Here is a 19,250-nt window from a genome sequence, read left to right as displayed (position 1 = left end):
TTATCTGGGAGAGTCTCATTAATAAGTCCCATTTTTATTTCATGAACCTGTTCTATTTGGTGTCTTCAATTTCATTGTCCTCTTTAACTTTGATGATCAAAACCCATTTGTTTCTACCCATTGAAATAATATTCTTTTGTTTATTATAATTAACACTACTCTGGGCCTTGTGTGTTTCAGCTGCAAGAGGACATCTAGCCAGGAAACAAAGGAAAGAAATTGTTAACACAAAAAACACAGCAGTAGCAACCATTCAGACTCATGATCAAGAATTTGACTACAAGAGAAACTTTGAAAATAAAAGGTATAATGGCATTTATTCTTATAGCATTTTGACATTAGAGATTTTTCAAATCTAGAAAGTCACACAGAGAAGTTCACAGTTTTTCTTGTACCTAACCAGGTTCCAACCCCGATGCATCAGATGTCTGGGGACATTCCCTGGCCACTTTTGTGTTATTTACCCTGTTTGGGAGTTTGTTGGTATTTCACTCCAATAACTACACTTTCCTCCTCAAAGTTTTTTCTTTCTAGGCTTTTGCCAGACTGCTCCGAACATTTCTACTCCTAATTCTAAGTATTCCCATTTTTAAATCCTCCTCTACCTCTGAGTAATGTTCCTGGGCTCACTCATTCCCATGACCGATGTGCCCTGGAACCCTAAGTCACAGTCTATTCTTCAAAGCCTAATACCTTTGTCCTGTCTTTTCCTGAGCCTCCGCATCTAGATTTATAAGTGCATTTTTGCAGGAACACTTGAATTCATTTATACAGGAAGCTTTCTGATAAGCAGTGGGGACACAGAGTTTAATCAAACAAAATCCTTATCCTCAAATTGCTCAGAGTCATGGAATAGAAACATGACCAATAAATACATAAAAGTCTAGTAACACAAGAATCTACTAAATTCTACCAAACAGCTACTCAATTCTACTAAAAAATATAGGCAAAGATTACAGTAGGACCATAGATAAGGGTTGGTTGGTAGGGGTTAAGGGAAGAGAAAAATATCTAGATTTTGCCTAAGTGGGGAAACTTGAATTGATTGAAAGATGAATAAATGGTTCTCCAGGAAGTCAAAGGGAATTCCTTCCCCAACGCCAGCCATCTTGTCTTTTTCCCCAAGTTTATTGAGATTTAATTGACACATGGTGTGAGTTTAAAATATACAACATGATGATTTGATACACATGTATGTATTGTGATATGATGCGATCTGCTTAACACATCCATCACCTCCCAAAGGTTTGTTTGGTTTGGTTTGGGGGTGGCTTGGTGAAAACATTGAAGTTTTACTGTCTTAGCAAATTTCAGCTCTACAACACAGTGTAGTCACCACATTTTACATTAGATCCTCAGATCTTAAGTCTAAAAGCTTATATCTTTTTACCAACTTTGCCCTATTTCCCCCAGCTCATCTCCCAACCCCTGGCAACAACTTTTCTCCTTTCTGTTTTTGTGAGTTTTACTTTTCTTTAGATTCCACATATAACTGCTAGCATGTATTATTTGCCTTTCTTTGTCTAGTTAACTAAGCATAATGCCTTCAAGGGTCATCCATGTGGTTGAAAAAGGAAAATTTTCCTCCTTTCTCATGGCTGAGTAGTGTTCCATTACATATATATACCATATCTTTACTCATTCATCCACTGATGGACACCTAGGTTATTTCTATATCTTGGCTGTTATGAATGATACTCCAGTGACTATGGGGATGCAGGTATCTCTTTGAGACACTGGTTTAATTTCTTTGGATGTACACCCAGAAGTGGGATTACTGGATTATATGACAGTTCTATTTTTAGTTTTATGAGGAACCTCCATACTGTTTTCCATAGTGGCTGAACCGTTTACATTCCCACAAGTATTTCCTTTTCTCTACCCTCTCACCAACATTTTTTATCACTTGTCTTTTTTATGATAGTAGCCCTAATAGGGGCAAGGTGATATACTGTGGTTTTGATTTGCATTTCCCTGATCTTTAGAGATACTGAGCATCTTTTAATGTACCTGTTTGCCATTTTAGTCAGATTTTTTTGGTATTGAGCTTGTGAGTTCTTTATATATGTTGGATATTAACCCTTTATGAGATATATGATTTGCAAATATTTTCTCCTATTCCATAGATTGCTTGTTCATTTTGTTGATGGTTTCCTTTGCTGTTCAGAAGCTTTTAAGTTTGATATAGTCCATGTGTTTATTTTTGTTTTTGTTACCTTTGCTTTTGGCATCAAATCCAAAAAATTTTTGCAAGACAGATATCAAAGAGCTTACCCCCTATGTTTTCTTCTAGGAGTTCTATGGTTTCAGGCTCTAAGTTCAAGTCTTTAATCCATTTTGAGTTGCTTTCTGTGTATGGTGTAAAGGAGGAGTTCATTTTCTTTATATTCCACATGTCTGTCCAGATTTCCCAACACTGTTTATTGAAGAGACTGTCCTATAGCCATCGTATACTTTCAGCTTCTTCATCATAAATTAATTGGCCATAAATGTGTGGGTAAATGTGTAAATTCTGAGTAATCTGTTCTATCAGTTGATATGTCTGTTTTTTTGTTTTGTTTTGTTTTTGTTTTTTTTTTTTGTCTTTTGTCTTTTTGTTGTTGTTGTTGTTGTTGTTGTTATTGTTGCTATTTCTTGGGCCGCTCCCGCGGCATATGGAGGTTCCCAGGCTAGGGGTGGAATCGGAGCTGTAGCCACCGGCCTACGCCAGAGCCACAGCAACGCGGGATCCGAGCCGCGTCTGCAACCTACACCACAGCTCACGGCAACGCCGGATCGTTAACCCACTGAGCAAGGGCAGGGATCGAACCCGCAACCTCATGGTTCCTAGTCGGATTCGTTAACCACTGCGCCACGACGGGAACTCCTGATATGTCTGTTTTTTATGGTGACATCAGCACCATACTCTTTTTTTTTTTTTTTTTTTTTGTCTTTTGCTATTTCTTTGGGTCGCTCCTGCGGCATATGGAGGTTCCCAGGCTAGGGGTCCAATTGGAGCTGTAGTCACTGGCCTACACCAGAGCCACAGCAACTCAGGATCCAAGCCGTGTCTGCAACCTACACCACAGCTCCCGGCAACGCCGGATCGTTAACCCACTGAGCAAGGGCAGGGACCAAACCCGCAACCTCGTGGTTCCTAGTCGGATTCATTAACCACTGTGCCATGACGGGAACTCCTTTTTTTTTTTTTTTTTTTTTTCATACTCTTTTGATTGCCATAGCTTTGCAATATAGTTTGCTTGTCTTCTTTATTAACATTATTTTGACTAATATAAGTATTTTCTGGAGAGCGTTATGGAGATATTCAAAATACTAGCATGGCCACTCATTGAAATTGTGGTGTTCTTGGTTCCTTACCTAGTTCTCTGATTGCTGGCAGAATAATGGGGATTCTGTTATGCTCCCTTTATAAACCTGAGGATGCCGTAGGAGGCCTAGAAAGTGACCACTTGGATTAGGAAAATTGAGGTGAGGCCTAGTAGCTTTTTCTAAGTTTGACCCCCAAAAAAGAGTATTTCTTTAAAAACAGATTGAAAAAGAACAGACTATCCCAAGGCTTTCCTGGGCCAAAACTGGCAATCCTCCCAAGAAGGATGTTGGGGTGTTAGGTTATGACTTTTTTATTTTAGGTTATGACTTTTTTATTCTACCTTAACACTCTTACCATGTGGCTCTTATGAGGCTTTTGCCCACATGCATACACCAAAAAAAAAAACTATATGGCTTAAAAAAAAAAGTTATAGAGAAGATCTTATCTGCCAATAAGGGGAAATCATTTTGGAAGGCTATAGATAAAGTAACAACTGTCAAATTTTAGCCACAGTATTATAAGATCCTGTACTGTAGCAGGGACACTGCTTTTCCTTTAATTTTGTAAACTATTTCCTGTGATGGATAGACTTAGAGCTTATTAAAGTACAGCATGCCAGCCTAGAGAACATCCCCAAGTTATTGGCCTCAAATCTAGATATGGTTTCCCATCTCCTCACTGGAGGGACTTTGTTTTGAAAAGGACCTATCTTGAAGTGATTAAATTCCTTAGGATTTTGATATCTCATTAGGTGAAATTATGCTAGCATATTTCTCACTCTAAGTTGAGTAGCTGTCATAGTTGTTGCACATTTGGGGGAACCATTTGATTACTGTGACTTGATAAGTTTTTATTTTGAGCTTTTTGTCCCTTTTGCTTTCCTCCCAACATCACCTTAACATGTGCTGTGACCAAAGAGGTAATAAGCTCTAGTTTAATATCATATATTGAGATGCAGTATGTTTTATACAGGGAATCTTTTGTGAAGAAACAGACAGAGAATGCAATCTTCACGAATGAAACAGCTCCAAATAATAAAGGGAATATATCTGTAGTGAAAACTTCCACTTTCAAAGCTGAGGAGGAAGCCACAAAGGCAATGGAAAACAACAGAGGCTCTCAGACTCAGAAAAAAATGAACAACCTGTATGGAGAAGAGGCTAAGCAAGAATTGTGTCTGGTGGGGGACCCTTGGGCAGAAGTCAGCCCCAATAAGAACTATATGAAAGACTTGGAAGAAAATAGTAAGATAAGGAAAGTGGAAAAGGAGGACGCTGTGGTCCAGAATTACTGTCAGAGGTATACAGAGGAAAAAAATTTTGAAGACTTGAAAGCAGCCTGTCTAGAAAGAAAGGCTGTAACAGAAAGGCCAAGTTACCCAGGACTTTGGTTAGCAGAGAAAGACACTTCAGCTTATAAGCAGCCTTCTTTTAAAAAAACTTTGGAACCTAGCCTGAGCCAGAGGTCGGTCTGTCAAAGTGCAAATAGCAAGGAAAAAGAAAAGAAGACATCTGTGGTCACCCAGAAAGCATCTGCATGCAGCCATCAGAGAAGCCATCTGAGGCAAGAAACAGTCCAAGAGAGGCAAGTTGAACCAGCAGTACAAGCCCAGGATGAAGAAGATAAAGCAGCGGTGTTCATTCAGAGCAAATACCGGGGCTACAAAAGGAGGCAGCAGCTAAGGAAGGACAGGATGTCTTCTTTTAAAAGTCAGAAGGTTGTTGCAACACCGACAGAAGTAGCAAGAAATCCTCACAATTTGTATTCCTATCCCACAAAACTTGAGGAATCCTGTAACATCAGAATGAAGAGTGACAAAGACTCAAAAGCAATTTCAGAAAAAGCAGCATGTGATTTGGCAATTTTTTCAAAACAGGTATGTAAACGAACAGATTTATTTGCTAGTACCACTCTCTGGGAACTCCATGATAACAGAATTAAACCAGCAGTTGATAACTGATATATAGTTTCATCTGTTTCAATGACACTGCAAACCTTTTCAATAAAATATCTGAGGAGCTGTGCTATTCAAATAGCCATAAGTTTTTAAAATAATTTTCTGTGAGAAAATTAGTATAAAATGTCATAGAAATCTTATGTAGTAAGAAAGACTAGTCATTGGTTTATACCGCCTACTAAAATACCGGCATTTGACAATGTGAATTTCCATATATCTGAGATCTTCCACTATAGCTTAAAAAAAAAATCAAAATCCTCTAGAGTCTATGCTTTCTCTGCCCTGAATCTTGAGAAGACATATGAGATATCAGAATCAGGTGAGTAGCATTACTATGGCATTTGTGCAGTGTAGGTGACAGTCTTGAGCTCCATCATGGCAGTGAGAAACCACGAAGAAAAAGCACGAAGGAAAATTCCCTCTTGACTATTTCATGCCATTGATAGGCATGTTTCAACTATTTCTAAAGGGGGCTTTCAGAGTTCCTGTTGTGGGTCAGGGCTTAAGTACCTGACTTAGTGTCTGTGAGGATGCAGGTTTGATCTCTGGCCTTGCTCAGTGGGTTAAGGATCCGTTGTTGCCTCAAGCTGCCATGTAGGTCACAGATGTGGCTCAGATCTGGCGTGGCTGCGGCTGTGGATGTGGCAAAGGCCAGCAACTGCAGCTCTTATTCAACCCCTGGCCCAGGAACTTCCATATGCCATAGGTGCGGGCTTTAAAAAAATAATAAGAGGGAGTTCCTCTAAGTTGTGGCTCAGTGGTTAACAAATTTGAATCTGACTAGTATCCATGAGGACTTGGGTTTGATCCCTGGCCTCACTCAGTGGGTTAAGGACCTGGTAGTGCCATGAGCTACGGTGTAGGTCGCAGACTCAGCTTGGATCTGGTGCTGCTGTGGCTGTGGTGTAGGCCAGCGGCTGCAGCTCCTATTCAACCCTGAGCCTGGGAACCTCCACATGCCATAGGGATGGCCCTGAAAAGAAAAAATAAATTAATTAATTAAATAAATAATAAGAAATAAAAATAGGAGTTCCTGTCATGGCTCAGTGGCTAACGAACCAGACTAGTATCCATGAGGACACAGGTTTGATCCCTGGCTTCGCTCGGTGGGTTAAGGATCTGGCATTGCCATTAACTGCGGTGTAGGTTGCAGACATGGCTCAAATCTGGTGTTGCTGTGGCTGTGACATAGGCCAGCAGCCACAGCTCAGATTCAGCCCCTAGCCTGGGAACCTCCATATGCCATGGAGGTTTTGTCTAAAAAGACAAAAATAAACAAACAAATAAATAAATAAAATAATAAAAGGAGACTCTAGGGCTTCTCCCAGGTGTACATGGAATGCTGGTAAATTAGTGCCATGGAGAGGTCACAGCAATCTGATCCCTGCCCATTTCAGTTCTTCCTCTGTTTCTGGATGTTTCACCTGAGAAAAAAACGTTGTGTGGCAGGTCCCTTATTTTTTCCTGTGTAAAATGAAGGATTTTCACTAGGTGACCTCTACAATTAATTCATACTATAAATTAATGTGTACTGCCAGGGTAGTCGATAGTGTATGAAATCATAGAAAAAATGTCATAATGGGTTAGTTCAAAAAAGAATCACTTATTACTCTTGAGTCCCTAAACTCCGCTTTTTGTCTGAAGGTGGCTGAGCCCACAAGAAAGCACGGTAACTGCCCTTGGACACCCCCTGACTGGTAGAGATGTGGCCCAAACATTTCCAACCTCTCGGTGTTCACAGGTCTGCCATTGATTTAGCCTCTTCCTGTTCTCTGTTTTTAAGCACATGGAAATATTGTAATATACATTCAGTGCATCCTTTCATTTTGATAAACCTGCTCACTCTAAAGACCAAAGTGGGGATTACGACCCTGACCTGCCATGTATCTGAGACATTCAGGAGCTGTGGCCTTGCCAGCTGTCTACCTAGAGCTAGCAGCTAAGACCACAGAAGTGGATCCAGTGCTCCACGGAGCAAAGAAAGAGGCAGAAAAGCAGGTCACCTGTGTTAACAGATGAGGAAGAGGGGACAGGATGGAAAGAGGAACCAGAAGAGAGAGAGGGGGGCCCTGACATCAGGCAAAGAAGAAAGGACAGAAAAGGAGGGAGGTTAACACAATCAAGACATCAGAGATGTTCCTGGAGAAAAAGCCAGACCTCAGGGACCCTGAGAAGGAGTATCAGGAAAGAAAGCTGGGGTGGGGGGGGGGGGGTACATCTGGCAGTTTTGACTGGAACATGTGAGGTGTGCAAGTAGCACAAAGGAAGAGGATTTGTCAAGTGAGGCCTTTTTCTGACCTTGGTACAGGGTCAGGGTGAGTCATGGAGAAGAACGTGGGAGTCCCAGGGGGCTGGATCAGGGATTGGACAGACCCCTGTGGAGTTGGCCGAATTGTTTCCTTGATGTAATCTGACACATGACCTTCTTTTTAGATATCAAAGCTATCTGAAGAGTATTTCATTCTGCAGAAAAAACTGAATGAAATGATTTTGCCACAGCAACTGAAGCCTCTTTATCTGAGTGTCTATCCTCATAAGCCAATTGCTAGACGAGTTTCTCCTCAGCAGTGTCTCTCAGGTAAAGATGGGTAGAGAAGGAACCTCCAGAAGGGGCAGGCAATGCCAGATGCTTGATTTGTTTATTAGCTGCCCACCTTCATTCTATGGCAGATTTGCGGTGACTGTGTTCTAATTGTTGGTGAGAACCCTCATTGCATCTCATTATTTACGTGCAGATACTCATTTTTCCAGACTGTTCCACACACCTCATACCGTCTCTGATTTCATTCTCCTTTTTTCTTTGTTCTTTTTTCCTTTTATATACACTTAAACTAGAACTTGGAAAGTTACACCAGAATAGAGTAGAAAGGGATGGGATTGGGGGTGTGGAGGGCAGGGTGCAGTTTTGATAAGATGGAGCAAACAAGTGAAATATGTCTGTATCTTCTGGCAGAAGTCTGTACCTTAAGTAGAAGGTGCAAATCTCCATTCAGATACACAAACCCATATGCACTATTAAGTTTTCTTCTTATGAATCTAAGTCACACTCTGCCCCTACTCACTAAACTGGTGGGGAATTCAGGCTGAGAAATTATTAGGCCTCCTGCCTCCCCAGGGCTGTGCAAAGGCCCTGGGGCCTTATATACCCACCAAAGTATCAGGTAGAGCCTTTTGTCACTAGTTAGTTGCCCACACAGTTAGTTGCACAGTTACTGTTGCAACACTCGTCTCCTAGCCAGCCTCATGACCTCATGACAGCTATAAGTCGGGAAGCTCCGCTGCTCCCCTACCTGCAGGAGGTATCGGTAAACTGGTGAGTCAAGAGTCCTGCCTGGTCCACACCAGGTAGCCCTCTTCTCTGCAACTTTACCACCTCCTCCAGGGGCAGCCACCAAAGGGCCTGCTGACCTCTCCCTGGGAGAATCTGCATTTATTTTCTTTTGTTCCTTTTCTCTGCATTTCTCAGAGGCCCTCCACCCTCTCCAAGACTCCTGCATCACCTCTCCAAATACAGACATGCTGCTAAGCTCAGACAGCTTCTGCAAAAGTCCCTTGTGTAGGAAAATACTAAGATGAGCCTGGCTATTTGTCTGATATGGGAGGAAGGGAAGCTGTCTTAATGCTTCCATCAATTATCCTGCCACATTGTTTTCAAGAATTATGTGATACTTAAAAAAAAGAAAACCGCCACAAAGTGTCTCTTCACTTTTCCACTCTCTGCTCCTCTCAGGCCCTGACCCAAAACCTCTTGCTGTGAAGAAGCAGCTTAGGAAGTCAGAGCCCAGAGTGTCCCATTAGTTTGAGTGCTACCAATGACCCCTGCCTAGAGGCTGGTTGACAGGAAGGAGCTGGGGGGGGGGGGGGCAGTCAGCCTCCCTCTAGGTTGTGTCTGCAGTGGCCCTGGTGAGGGTGGGGCAGGGAGGTACTGTTGGTGGAGGAAAGCCGGGGAGGACCTCAGGGTTCCCTGCAAGCAGCTCAGCCAGTTCTTAACAGGAAAGGGAGTGGAGGCTGCCATTGTATTGTCATAACTTGTACTTTTGATCATCGTAGGGAGTTTTGTGTGTGTCATGTGTACATGTGTATATGTGCTTATTGAAAATGTATATGTTTAATGTATATATGTACAGGAGTTCCTGTTATGGTTCAGTGGGTTAAGAACCTGACTAGTATCCAGGAGAATGCAGGTTTGAACCCTGGCCTCGCTTAGTGGCTTAAGGATCCGGCATTGCTGTGAGCTGTGGTATAGGTTGCAGCTCTGATTCAGCCCCTAGTCTGGGTACTTCCATATGCCACAGGTGCAGCTGTAAAAAAAAAAAAAAAAAAAAGTACAATATGATGATTTCATACACATACCTAGTGAAATATAATTACAGTCAAGCTATTAGCATATCTTCTCACATAGTTACCATTTGTGTATATGTGATGCAAGCACCTGAAATCTCCTCTCCCAGCACATTTCCAGGATTCAAACAGCATTAATACCGGTAGTGACCTTGCTGTACAGTGGGTCTGTAGACATCTTCATCCTTCATACCTGCAGTTCGGTACCTGTGACTAACATCTCCCCATTTCCCCCACCTCCCTAGCCCTGGTAACCACCATTCTACTCTCTACTTCTAGTGTTTGACTTTTTAGATTCCATATATGAGAGAGATCATGCAGAGGTTTTTTTCTTTCTGTGTCTAGCTTATTTCACTCAGCGTATGTCCTCCAGGTTCATATGCAAGATCTTCTTTAAGGCTGAGTAACATTCCTGTGTGCGCCCATGTATCACATCTTTATCCATTCATCTGTTGCCAAACATTTAGGTTGTTTTCCTGTCTTTGCCATTGGGAATAATGTTGCAATGAATATAAAGATATCTCTTTAAGGTACTAATTCTGTTTCTTTAGCATATATACCCAGAAGAGGGATTGCTGGATCGTAGAGTAGGTCTATTTTTAATTTTTTCAGGAATCTCCATATTGTGTTCTGTAATGGCTGAACCAATATACCTTCCCACAAAAGGTGTAAAAGGCTTTTTTTTTCCTCCACATCCTTGCCAGCATGTGTTTCTCTTTGTCTCTTTGATAATAGATGTCCTAATACATCTGAAGTGAATCTCACTGCGATTTTGATTTCCATTTCCCGATGATTCGTTATACTGAGCACTCTTTCATATGCTATTGGCCGTTTGTGTGTCTTCTTTGGAAAAATGTCAGTTCCGGTTGTTTGACAATTTTTTAATCTGGTTGCTTATTTTGTTTTTGGTTTTGTGTTTTCTATTGAGTTGTATGAATTCCTTATTTTGAATATTATCCAAGACATATCCAATATATGGTTGCAAATATTTTTCCCTCTTCCGTAGATTGCCTCTTTTACTTTGTTGATGGTTTCCTTTGCTATGCCGAAGCTTTTTAGTCTGATGTAGTCCTACTTGTTGATGTTTATTGCCTGAGCTTTTGGTGTCATATTCAAAATGTTATTTTCAAGGCCAATGTCAAGGAGCTTTTCCCCTTGGATATCTTCTAGAATTTTTCTAAGTTTTTTCCTAGGATTTTCTTCTAGGATTTTTATGGGTTTAGGTCTAATGTTTCAGTCTTTCATCCATTTGAGTTGATTTTTTGAGTGTGTAAAATGAGTCCAATTTCATTGTTTTCCGTGTGGATATCCAGTTCTCTCAATGCTATTTATCCTTTCTTCATTGTGTTTTCTTGATACCCTTATCAAAATTAATTGACCATATATGCTTGGCTTTGTTTCTGGGCTCTCTATTTTGTTCCATTGACCTATGTGCCTGTTTTTATGCCAGTACCATACTGTTTTGATTGCTTTAGCTTTATTATATAACTTGAAATCAGGAAGTATGATGCCTCCAACTCTCCTTCTTTCTCAAGATTGCTTTGTCAGGGACTTTGAATATGCCTAAAAGCAGCATATTTTTTCTAATTCCCTTTATTCTTTATTCCTTTTATTCTTCAGTGTGCCATTTTTTTAATGGACCTAAGAAGACTATCAGAAATCAATTCTTGGAGTTCCCATTGTGGCTCAACAGTAACAAACCCAACGAGGATCCATGAGGATATGCGTTCAATCCCTGGCCTCCCTAAGTGGGTTAAGGATCCAGCATTTCTGTGAGCTGTGGTGTAGGTCACAGACATGGCTCAGATCCCGAGTTGCTGTGGCTCTGGCATAGGCCAGCAGCTACAACTCTGATTTGACCCCTAGCCTGGGAACTTTCATATGCAGCAGGTGTGGCTCTAAAATACAAACAAAAAGAAAGAAAGAAAGAAAAATCAATTCTTAGCTTATTATAATTCAGTAGAGAATTGTAATTCAGTGACATTTCTTTAATTCTTCAGGTTTAGAGGGAGAAACTTTTGTTCCATCCACATATAGAGAAGTTACATATTCTACTACACTCATTTAAGGCTAAGCTGGCAAACATCTGAATTGTCCCATGCCCCTGAGAGTAGCAGAAGAAGTGCCTGAGAGAGGACCTGAAGAAAACAGGAGGGTCTGGGGCAGACCTGACAACCCAGAACCCAAATGTATTTTAACAAGCTGTAGCCTTATTTTATAAGGTTTCTCTCTCTCTGTGAGACATATTTCTCAATGTGCAAAAGTCTCAAAAGTGACATAATGTCCAAGTGAAAACTGAAGAAGGCATTATGAAGTTTAAAAATAAAATAATGTACGAGTTCCCGTTATGGCTCAGCAGGTTACAAACCTGACTAGTATCCATGAGGGTGCATGTTCCATCCCTTGCCTTGCTCAGTGGGTTAAGGATCCAGCATTGCTACAAGCTATGGCATAGGTCACAGATGTAGCTCAGATCCAGTGTTGCTATGGCTGTGGTATAGGCTGGCAGCTACAGCTCCAATTCGACTCCTAGCCCAGGAACTTCCATATGACACAGGTGCGGCCCTAAAAATAAACATAAAATAAAATAAAATAAGGTAAGTACAGGAACTACTTATATTTTATATCTTTGTTTTGATAATAATTATTATAAGTTGAAACCAATAGGCATTAACTGAACCTGCATTTTCATTGAGAGAAATGTAGTGTAGAACATATATAACTAGAACATGGCCATTTGATCATAGAGTCTATCCTGCTGTCTTCATAAATATGCAATGACGTTGCATTATTCTCTTTGAATAATGTGCAGAGTTAGTCCTTTTACAGGGAGGGGGATATTTTTCTTCTTGATTATGGTGCACCTGGCAATTTGTGTTGACTGATGTGGAGAGAAGAAAAAGATTAATTGTAGGATAAATAAACCCTGATAACACAAAAGCACGTTTTCTTTCTCTCTTTTCAGAGAAGATATGACTGTCCAACAGGCTGAAATTCTTTGATAGGCTGCAAAGTTAACAAAGAAGGATGTGATAATAATTCCCATGCTTCGTTTGCATAATACTGTCAGTAAATTCAACACTAAATCAAAGCAGCCCCTTGTCATATATACATACAGTAGATAGAATAAAAATGCTTTTGTGTTGCTTTCAGAGGAAAATACAATAGCAAACTTCTATTTATTTCTCAATTGTTATACCATCTAGAGTCATGCAATAATCCCAATATTTTCAGTTATGATGGTACCGATTCAGTATTTTTTTAGGTAGGCCAAAGGTTTTACCATTGTAATGCTGCCACCTAGAAATGCATTTTACACACTATCCAAGAATATGTCTCCACATGTATTTGTAAACGTATTTACATTCGTGTGAAGACCATGTAGGTGAAATAATGTAGGTCAAATGTTTTGCAGGAATATTTTTTCATTGAGAATAGAAAGTAAAGAGATATCAGAAGTTATATTGCTTTCTTACCCAGCATACCTCTGGTAAACACTTATCTTCCTAAATTTATTTTCTACTAGTCTTTATTCATAAGAAATAATACTCATTCCTCCCAAATCATTAAAAAAACTACAGTCTTCAATATCCAAAACCAAATGATTTTACAAACTTAAAATCCAGTGAGTATCATTTCCTTTTAGCATTTTAGTTATATTAAATACTAATCATAAAAGTTTACCCTCTGAATTATAGATTTCAATGAGTTAACTGAATTAATTCAGACAAAGCAGTTGACCTAGAAACCTTAGATGGTAATAGCTAAATTTTTCACACCTAAATTATTGCTTCCATTCCATAATTTTTATCTGTTCTAAACCACAGAGGACACGGAGCTGATATGGAAGCAGAAGGGCAATGAACCATATGCTTTCCCCAACTTCCCATTAAATTTCTAATAAAAATGTAGCAAAAAATAGCAACCATGTCAGCAGCACTGGTAAGTTTTTCCTTGACGTATTTTGACACTATATTATTTAGATACACAGGGTTAATTCAAAGGAAAATTATATTGCATATTTAATAAAATAACATGGTCAATAAAATTAATTCACATAAAGTTTATTTATAATTCATATCACATAGAGAAAATACTGTTTCCTTAAATGTCTAGTATACTTTAATTTTTTTTTCTTATAACTAGACATACTGGGCTAGTCCATTAACTCCCAAGTTGAACTGGATTATGTTTTCTGACCATGATGCAACTGAGATAGAAGTTTAAAAAAAAACAAATTTGCAGATTAAAAATCAATAAGAAATCTTAAGTGAAGAAACTATAATTATCAAGTATTTCAAAATAATAAAAATGAGGATAGCTACACATAGAAACTATGATTTAGTGCAACCAGATCTGCATTCATGGAAAAATTCATATCATTGTTTTCAATATTAACTGAGAGAAATTAATGAAAAAAAGGATATAAAGTAAGAATTTTTTTAAAAAAGTATTATTCAATACCAAGAAAAACAGAAAAGAGTAACAATTATGAGAAGACAGAAATATACCAGATAGCTAACTAAAGCTTAAATAATATTTTTGAAAATAAAATTGACTAATTACTTTTTAAAAATTAGAGATAAGAATTAGACTATAATAGCTATGATTGATAATACTAAAATCTTGGCATACTATGAATACAGTCAACTTCACAGGAACAATTTGAGGCTGAAATATAAATTTCTAGGATGAAATAGTCAATATGATTATATGTCTGTCAAAGAATTACCTTGAAAAAAAGTTTCCAGGAACTCATAGTGTTTTAAACAAATGTATTTAAAGTTCATGGAACAGATAATTCCCATTCTTTGTATCTGTTTGAGAAAAAAAGAAGAAACATAGAAAGTTAACTGTTTTATGAAGATCATCTACCCCAGAATCAAAGGCTAATAAATAATCTTTTAGGAAAAAAAAAAAAGAGGAGGAGGGGTGAAAAGAAAGAAAAAGAAGAAAGCGATGGCTCAGGGATTTAAAAGTAAAACTCCTAAGAATGGTACTAGGTAATTTAATGCAACATTACATTAAAAGACTATTCAAATAACACATATCAATGTAACCTACCTAATATCAAAAGGTTAAGAGAAAAAAGACATCTTGATAAATGCTAAAACAGTTTTCAATAAAATCTAACATTATGTCCTAATGAAAAGCAAAAATTAGGATTAGAAGAAGATTCTTTAGCTACTGCTAAAGAATATATTTCTTAAGCCAATTGTCAACATCATAATTCATGGTAAAACACTGAAAGCAGATCCATTAAAAAACAGTATTACGAGAAGGATGCTAGTACAACACTTTTATGTTATTTAGGAATTTTTAGCTGAAGCAACAGGTCAGCAAACAGAAGTTCCAGGAAAGCATAATTATTGAAAAAAAGTAGAGTAAGAATATTAGTAGATAACATGAATTTTGACCTTAAAAATACAAAGAATGAACCAAAGTAATGATTGATACTAGCAGAACAATTCAGCAAGGGTATATTATAGGGGTATATACATATTCTTTCCTGTGATAATTTATAATGTGAAAAGACCTTATTGGAAATAACAGCAAAAACAAATATAATACCCTGAATTAAAGTTAGCAAAAAAAACCATAAAGAGATAAAAATAGAAGAGGTGGATAATGGAATGGCCCAATGTATTTCTGGATTGAAAGATAAGAAATTGTAAACATTCTAAAAGTGATTTGTAGGTTTAAAAAATCGCATTCAATTTCATTGAGATTTTCTTGAGAATTTAATGTCCCTAAATATCATTTGTAAATTTCCAGAAAAAAAGAATAATTATAAATGAAGACTTGCCTTTTAGGTAATCTGTAGATTCAGCACAATGCCTATCAAACTACCAATGGCATTTTTTACAAAACTAGAACCAAAAAAAATTTACAGTTTGTATGGAAAGACAAAAGACCCTGAAGAGCCAAAGCAATCTTGAGAAAGAAAAACGGAGCTGGAAGAAACAGACTCCCTGACTTCAAACTTTACTACAAAGCTAGTCATCAAAACAGCATGGTACTAGCACAGAAAACAGAAATATAGATCAGGGGAACAGCATAAAAAGCCCAAAAATAAATCCATGCACCTATGGTCAATTAACCTACAGCAAAGAATACAAGAATATACAGTGAAGAAAAGACAGCCTCTTCAATAAATGGTTCTGGGGAAACTGGACAGCTACATATAAAAGAATGAAATTAGAACACTGTATAACACTATACACAAAAATAAACTCAAAATGAATTAAAGACCTAAATATAAGACCAGATACTATAAAACTCTTAGAGGAAAACATGGAGCACTCTTTGACATATATTGCAGCAGCATCTTTTTTGATCCACCTCCTAGAGTAATAAAAATACAAACAAAAATAAATAAGTGGGACCTAGTTAAACTTAAAAGCTTTTGTATAGCAAAGGAAATCATTAAAAAAAGAGAAGACAACCCACAGAATGGGAAAAAATATTTTCAAATGAAGCAAATGACAAGGGATTAATCTCCAAAATATACCAATAACTCATGCAGCTCAATATCAAAAAACAACTCAATCAAAAAAATGGGCAGAAGATCTAAATAGACATTTCTCCAAAGAAGACATACAGATGGCAAAAAAAAAAAAAAAAAAAAAAAAAAATGTAAAAGATTCTCAGACTTCTCATTGTGGCTCAGTGGGTTAAGAACCTGACTGTCATCCATGAGGATGCAGGCTCAATCCCAGGCTTCACGGATCTGGCATTGCCACAAACTGCCATGTAAGTCACAGATGCAGCTTGGATCTGGCATTGCTGTGGCTGTGGCATAGGCTGGCAGCTGCAGCTGCAGTTCAACCCCTAGCCCAGGAATTTGCATATTCCACAGCCGTGGCCCTGAAAAAAAAAAAAAATCAAAATAGAAAAAAAAAGAGAGAGAGATGCTCCACGTTGCTAATTATTAGAGAAATGCAAATCTAAACTACAATGAGGTATCACCTCACACCAGTCAGAATGGCCATCATCAAAAAAATCTACAACCAGGAAATGCTGCATAGGGAGTGCAGAAAAGGGAACCCTCCTACACTGTTGGTAGAAATGTAAGCTGGTACATCCACTATTGAAAACAGTATGATGGGTCCTTTGAAAACTAAATAGAGAGAACTACCATATGACCCAGCAATTCCACTCCTGGGCATCTATCCAGAGAACACTATAATCTGAAAAGATACATGCACCCCAGTGTTCACTGCAGCATTATTTACAATAGCCAAGACATGGAAGCAATCTAAATGTCCATCAACAAAGGAAAGGATAAAGAAAATGTGGTACAATGGGATAATACTCAGCCATCAATGTAACAATGTCATTTGTAGCAACATGGGTGGACCTAGAGATTATCATACTACATAAAGTAAATCAGACAGAGGAAGACAAATATCATACCATATCACATTTGAATCCAAAAAAAGGATACAAATGAACTTATTTGCAGAACAGAAACAACCTCATAGACTTTGGAAACAAATTTATGGTTACCAAAGGGAACAGATTAGGCAGGAGGAATAATTTAGGGGTTGGGATTGACATAAATACACTACTATATATAAAACAGGCAACAAGGACCTACTTATAGCATAGGGTAATCTACTCAATACTGTGTAATGACCTTTATGGGAAATAATTCTGGAAAGGAACAGATATGTGTGTATGTATAACTGATTTGCTTTGCTGTATACCTGAAATTAATAAAGCTTTCTTTTTTTTTTTTTGTCTTTTTGCTATTTCTTGGGCCGCTCCCATGGCATATGGAGGTTCCCAGGCTAGGGGTCGAATCGGAGCTGTAGCCTCCAGCCTACGCCAGAGCCACAGCAACTGCGGGATCCGAGCCGCATCTGCAACCTACACCACAGCTCACGGCAACGCCGGATCGTTAACCCACTGAGCAAGGGCAGGGACCAAACCCAGGCAGGGACCGAACCCACAACCTCATGGTTCCTAGTCGGATTCGTCAACCACTGCGCCACGATGGGAACTCCACTAATACAGCTTTCTAAGTCAACTATATTCCAATACAATTTATTTAAAAAAAAATAAGTGAGGATTTGCCCTTTCAATAATAAATGAATAATATAAAGGTATTATTAGCTTATGATATGACCATATCATGTGGTTATATGCCTCTGTTATGAAAATCAACCACAGATTAATGGAACAGGATAACTCTAAAATTGACCATAGTATTTATAAAAACCTGTCATAAAAGAATACACAGCAAACCAATAAGAAATGGTTGGATATGGAGGTGTGGATCCAATCCCCAGCCTGGCACAGTTGGTTAAAGAATCCACCATTGCCACAGCTGTGATGTAGGTCACAGCTACAGCTCAGATTCAGTCCCTGACCCAGGAACTTCCATATTCCACAGGTGCAGCCATAAAATAAAATAAAAAATTTTTAAAAATGGATACTGCTAAAAATTTTTTCTGATTTGGGGAGAATAAATGAAACAGTCTTACCTTGTACTGAATACTCCAGTATTTCTCGGATATGATTTCATTTAAATATGAGAAATAAACCAAGAGAAACAGACCATGTGAACTATTGCACAATCTCTACTTAGGAAACAACAAAGTATAATAAGTAATAAAAGGAATTACAAAGAAAAATTTTGGTTGATTTAGACTCTTTAAATGTTAAAACCTTCTAGATATTAGAAAGCATCATTTAAAGAACTACAGACAAACGGTAAACTATTTAGAACAAATGGAAAAATGGTTAACATATGTGATATAAAAAGAGCTCATAAATAATTAGGAAAAATACTAACACCCTCAGTAGAAAAAAAAATGGGCACAAGACATTTATTTATAGAGGTACAAATGCAAATGGAAAATAAACATATATATGTGATTGCCCCAGAAATTAAAATATATAAATTAAAACAAGTTACTATTTTTTACTTACCACAATGGCAGGAATGGGAAAATATTTAACAGTGACAAGAATGTGCTTATTAAATTGTTCTCAAACAGTAATGGTACAACTGTAAAAACTCAACATTTCAAAAAGTGATTTGGCACATGTAAAAAAAAAAATTGAAAATAGTTTATATCATTCACCCAGTAAACCCACTTATGACAACTTAGCCTAAAGAAACAATCAGAGCTGAAAGAGAAAACTTATGTACATGGCCAAAAATAACATTATACAATAAGAAAATGATTAATAAGTAATGACACCTTCATATATGGAATATAAACAGCCCTTAAAATTCATTTTTCAAAGAATAACCTTGGCAAACAGCTAGCTAATCTGACTACAGGATACAACAGTGCAGAAGTGGAATTGGAACACTATAAATAAGTCCACTGAATCTTCCCCCATGTCAGGTGGTTCACTGACTAGAAAAGCCAAGAGATGGCTAAGTGAGGACAGAGTGCTGGCGCGCGCACTCGCTCTCTCGCGCGCTCTCTCTCTCTCTCTCTTTCTGAATAATGTTCCTACAACCTGGGTCAGAGTTTCCACAGCCAGGTGGGCTAACACGCACATGCCATCTCCAGATATATAAGATTTGTTGCCACTGAACCACTGAAGCTGGCTTGCCATCTCCTGTTGCCATGCTTATGACCAGACATGCCCTCATAAAGAATAAGGGCTTTTTAGTCACGT

At 38.2% G+C, this 19,250-nt stretch overlaps 1 protein-coding gene across 17 annotated transcripts in view; it reads left to right on the top strand.

Annotated features, from left to right (window-relative positions):
- The window catches only part of MYO3A (myosin IIIA), a 226,361-nt gene that overhangs the window by 183,409 nt on the left and 23,702 nt on the right, over positions 1 to 19,250 (top strand). For 16 of the 17 annotated variants that reach the window (XR_014818003.1, XR_014818005.1, XR_014818002.1 and 13 more), the window contains 3 exons: positions 181 to 304; positions 4,283 to 5,186; positions 7,701 to 7,845. Coding sequence is in view for 12 of the 17 variants with exons in the window: in XM_084980323.1 (XP_084836449.1) it covers positions 181 to 304; positions 4,283 to 5,186; positions 7,701 to 7,845 (1,173 nt within the window). In the remaining 5 variants the exon portion in view is untranslated. Of the gene's footprint in view, positions 1 to 180; positions 305 to 4,282; positions 5,187 to 6,911; positions 7,009 to 7,700; positions 7,846 to 19,250 lie in introns of all 17 variants that reach the window. The other variant, XR_014818006.1, reaches the window with a different exon arrangement.

The sequence above is a fragment of the Sus scrofa genome, chromosome 10, assembly GCF_054392235.1.
Source record: "Sus scrofa isolate SSC_HxYL_T2T_F1_AM1 chromosome 10, Sscrofa_HxYL_maternal_Yorkshire_Landrace_v2.0, whole genome shotgun sequence".
NCBI lineage: Eukaryota > Metazoa > Chordata > Mammalia > Artiodactyla > Suidae > Sus > Sus scrofa.
The sequence above is the reverse complement of the archived record's forward strand: the minus strand, read 5'-3'. Positions and strand labels throughout refer to the sequence as shown.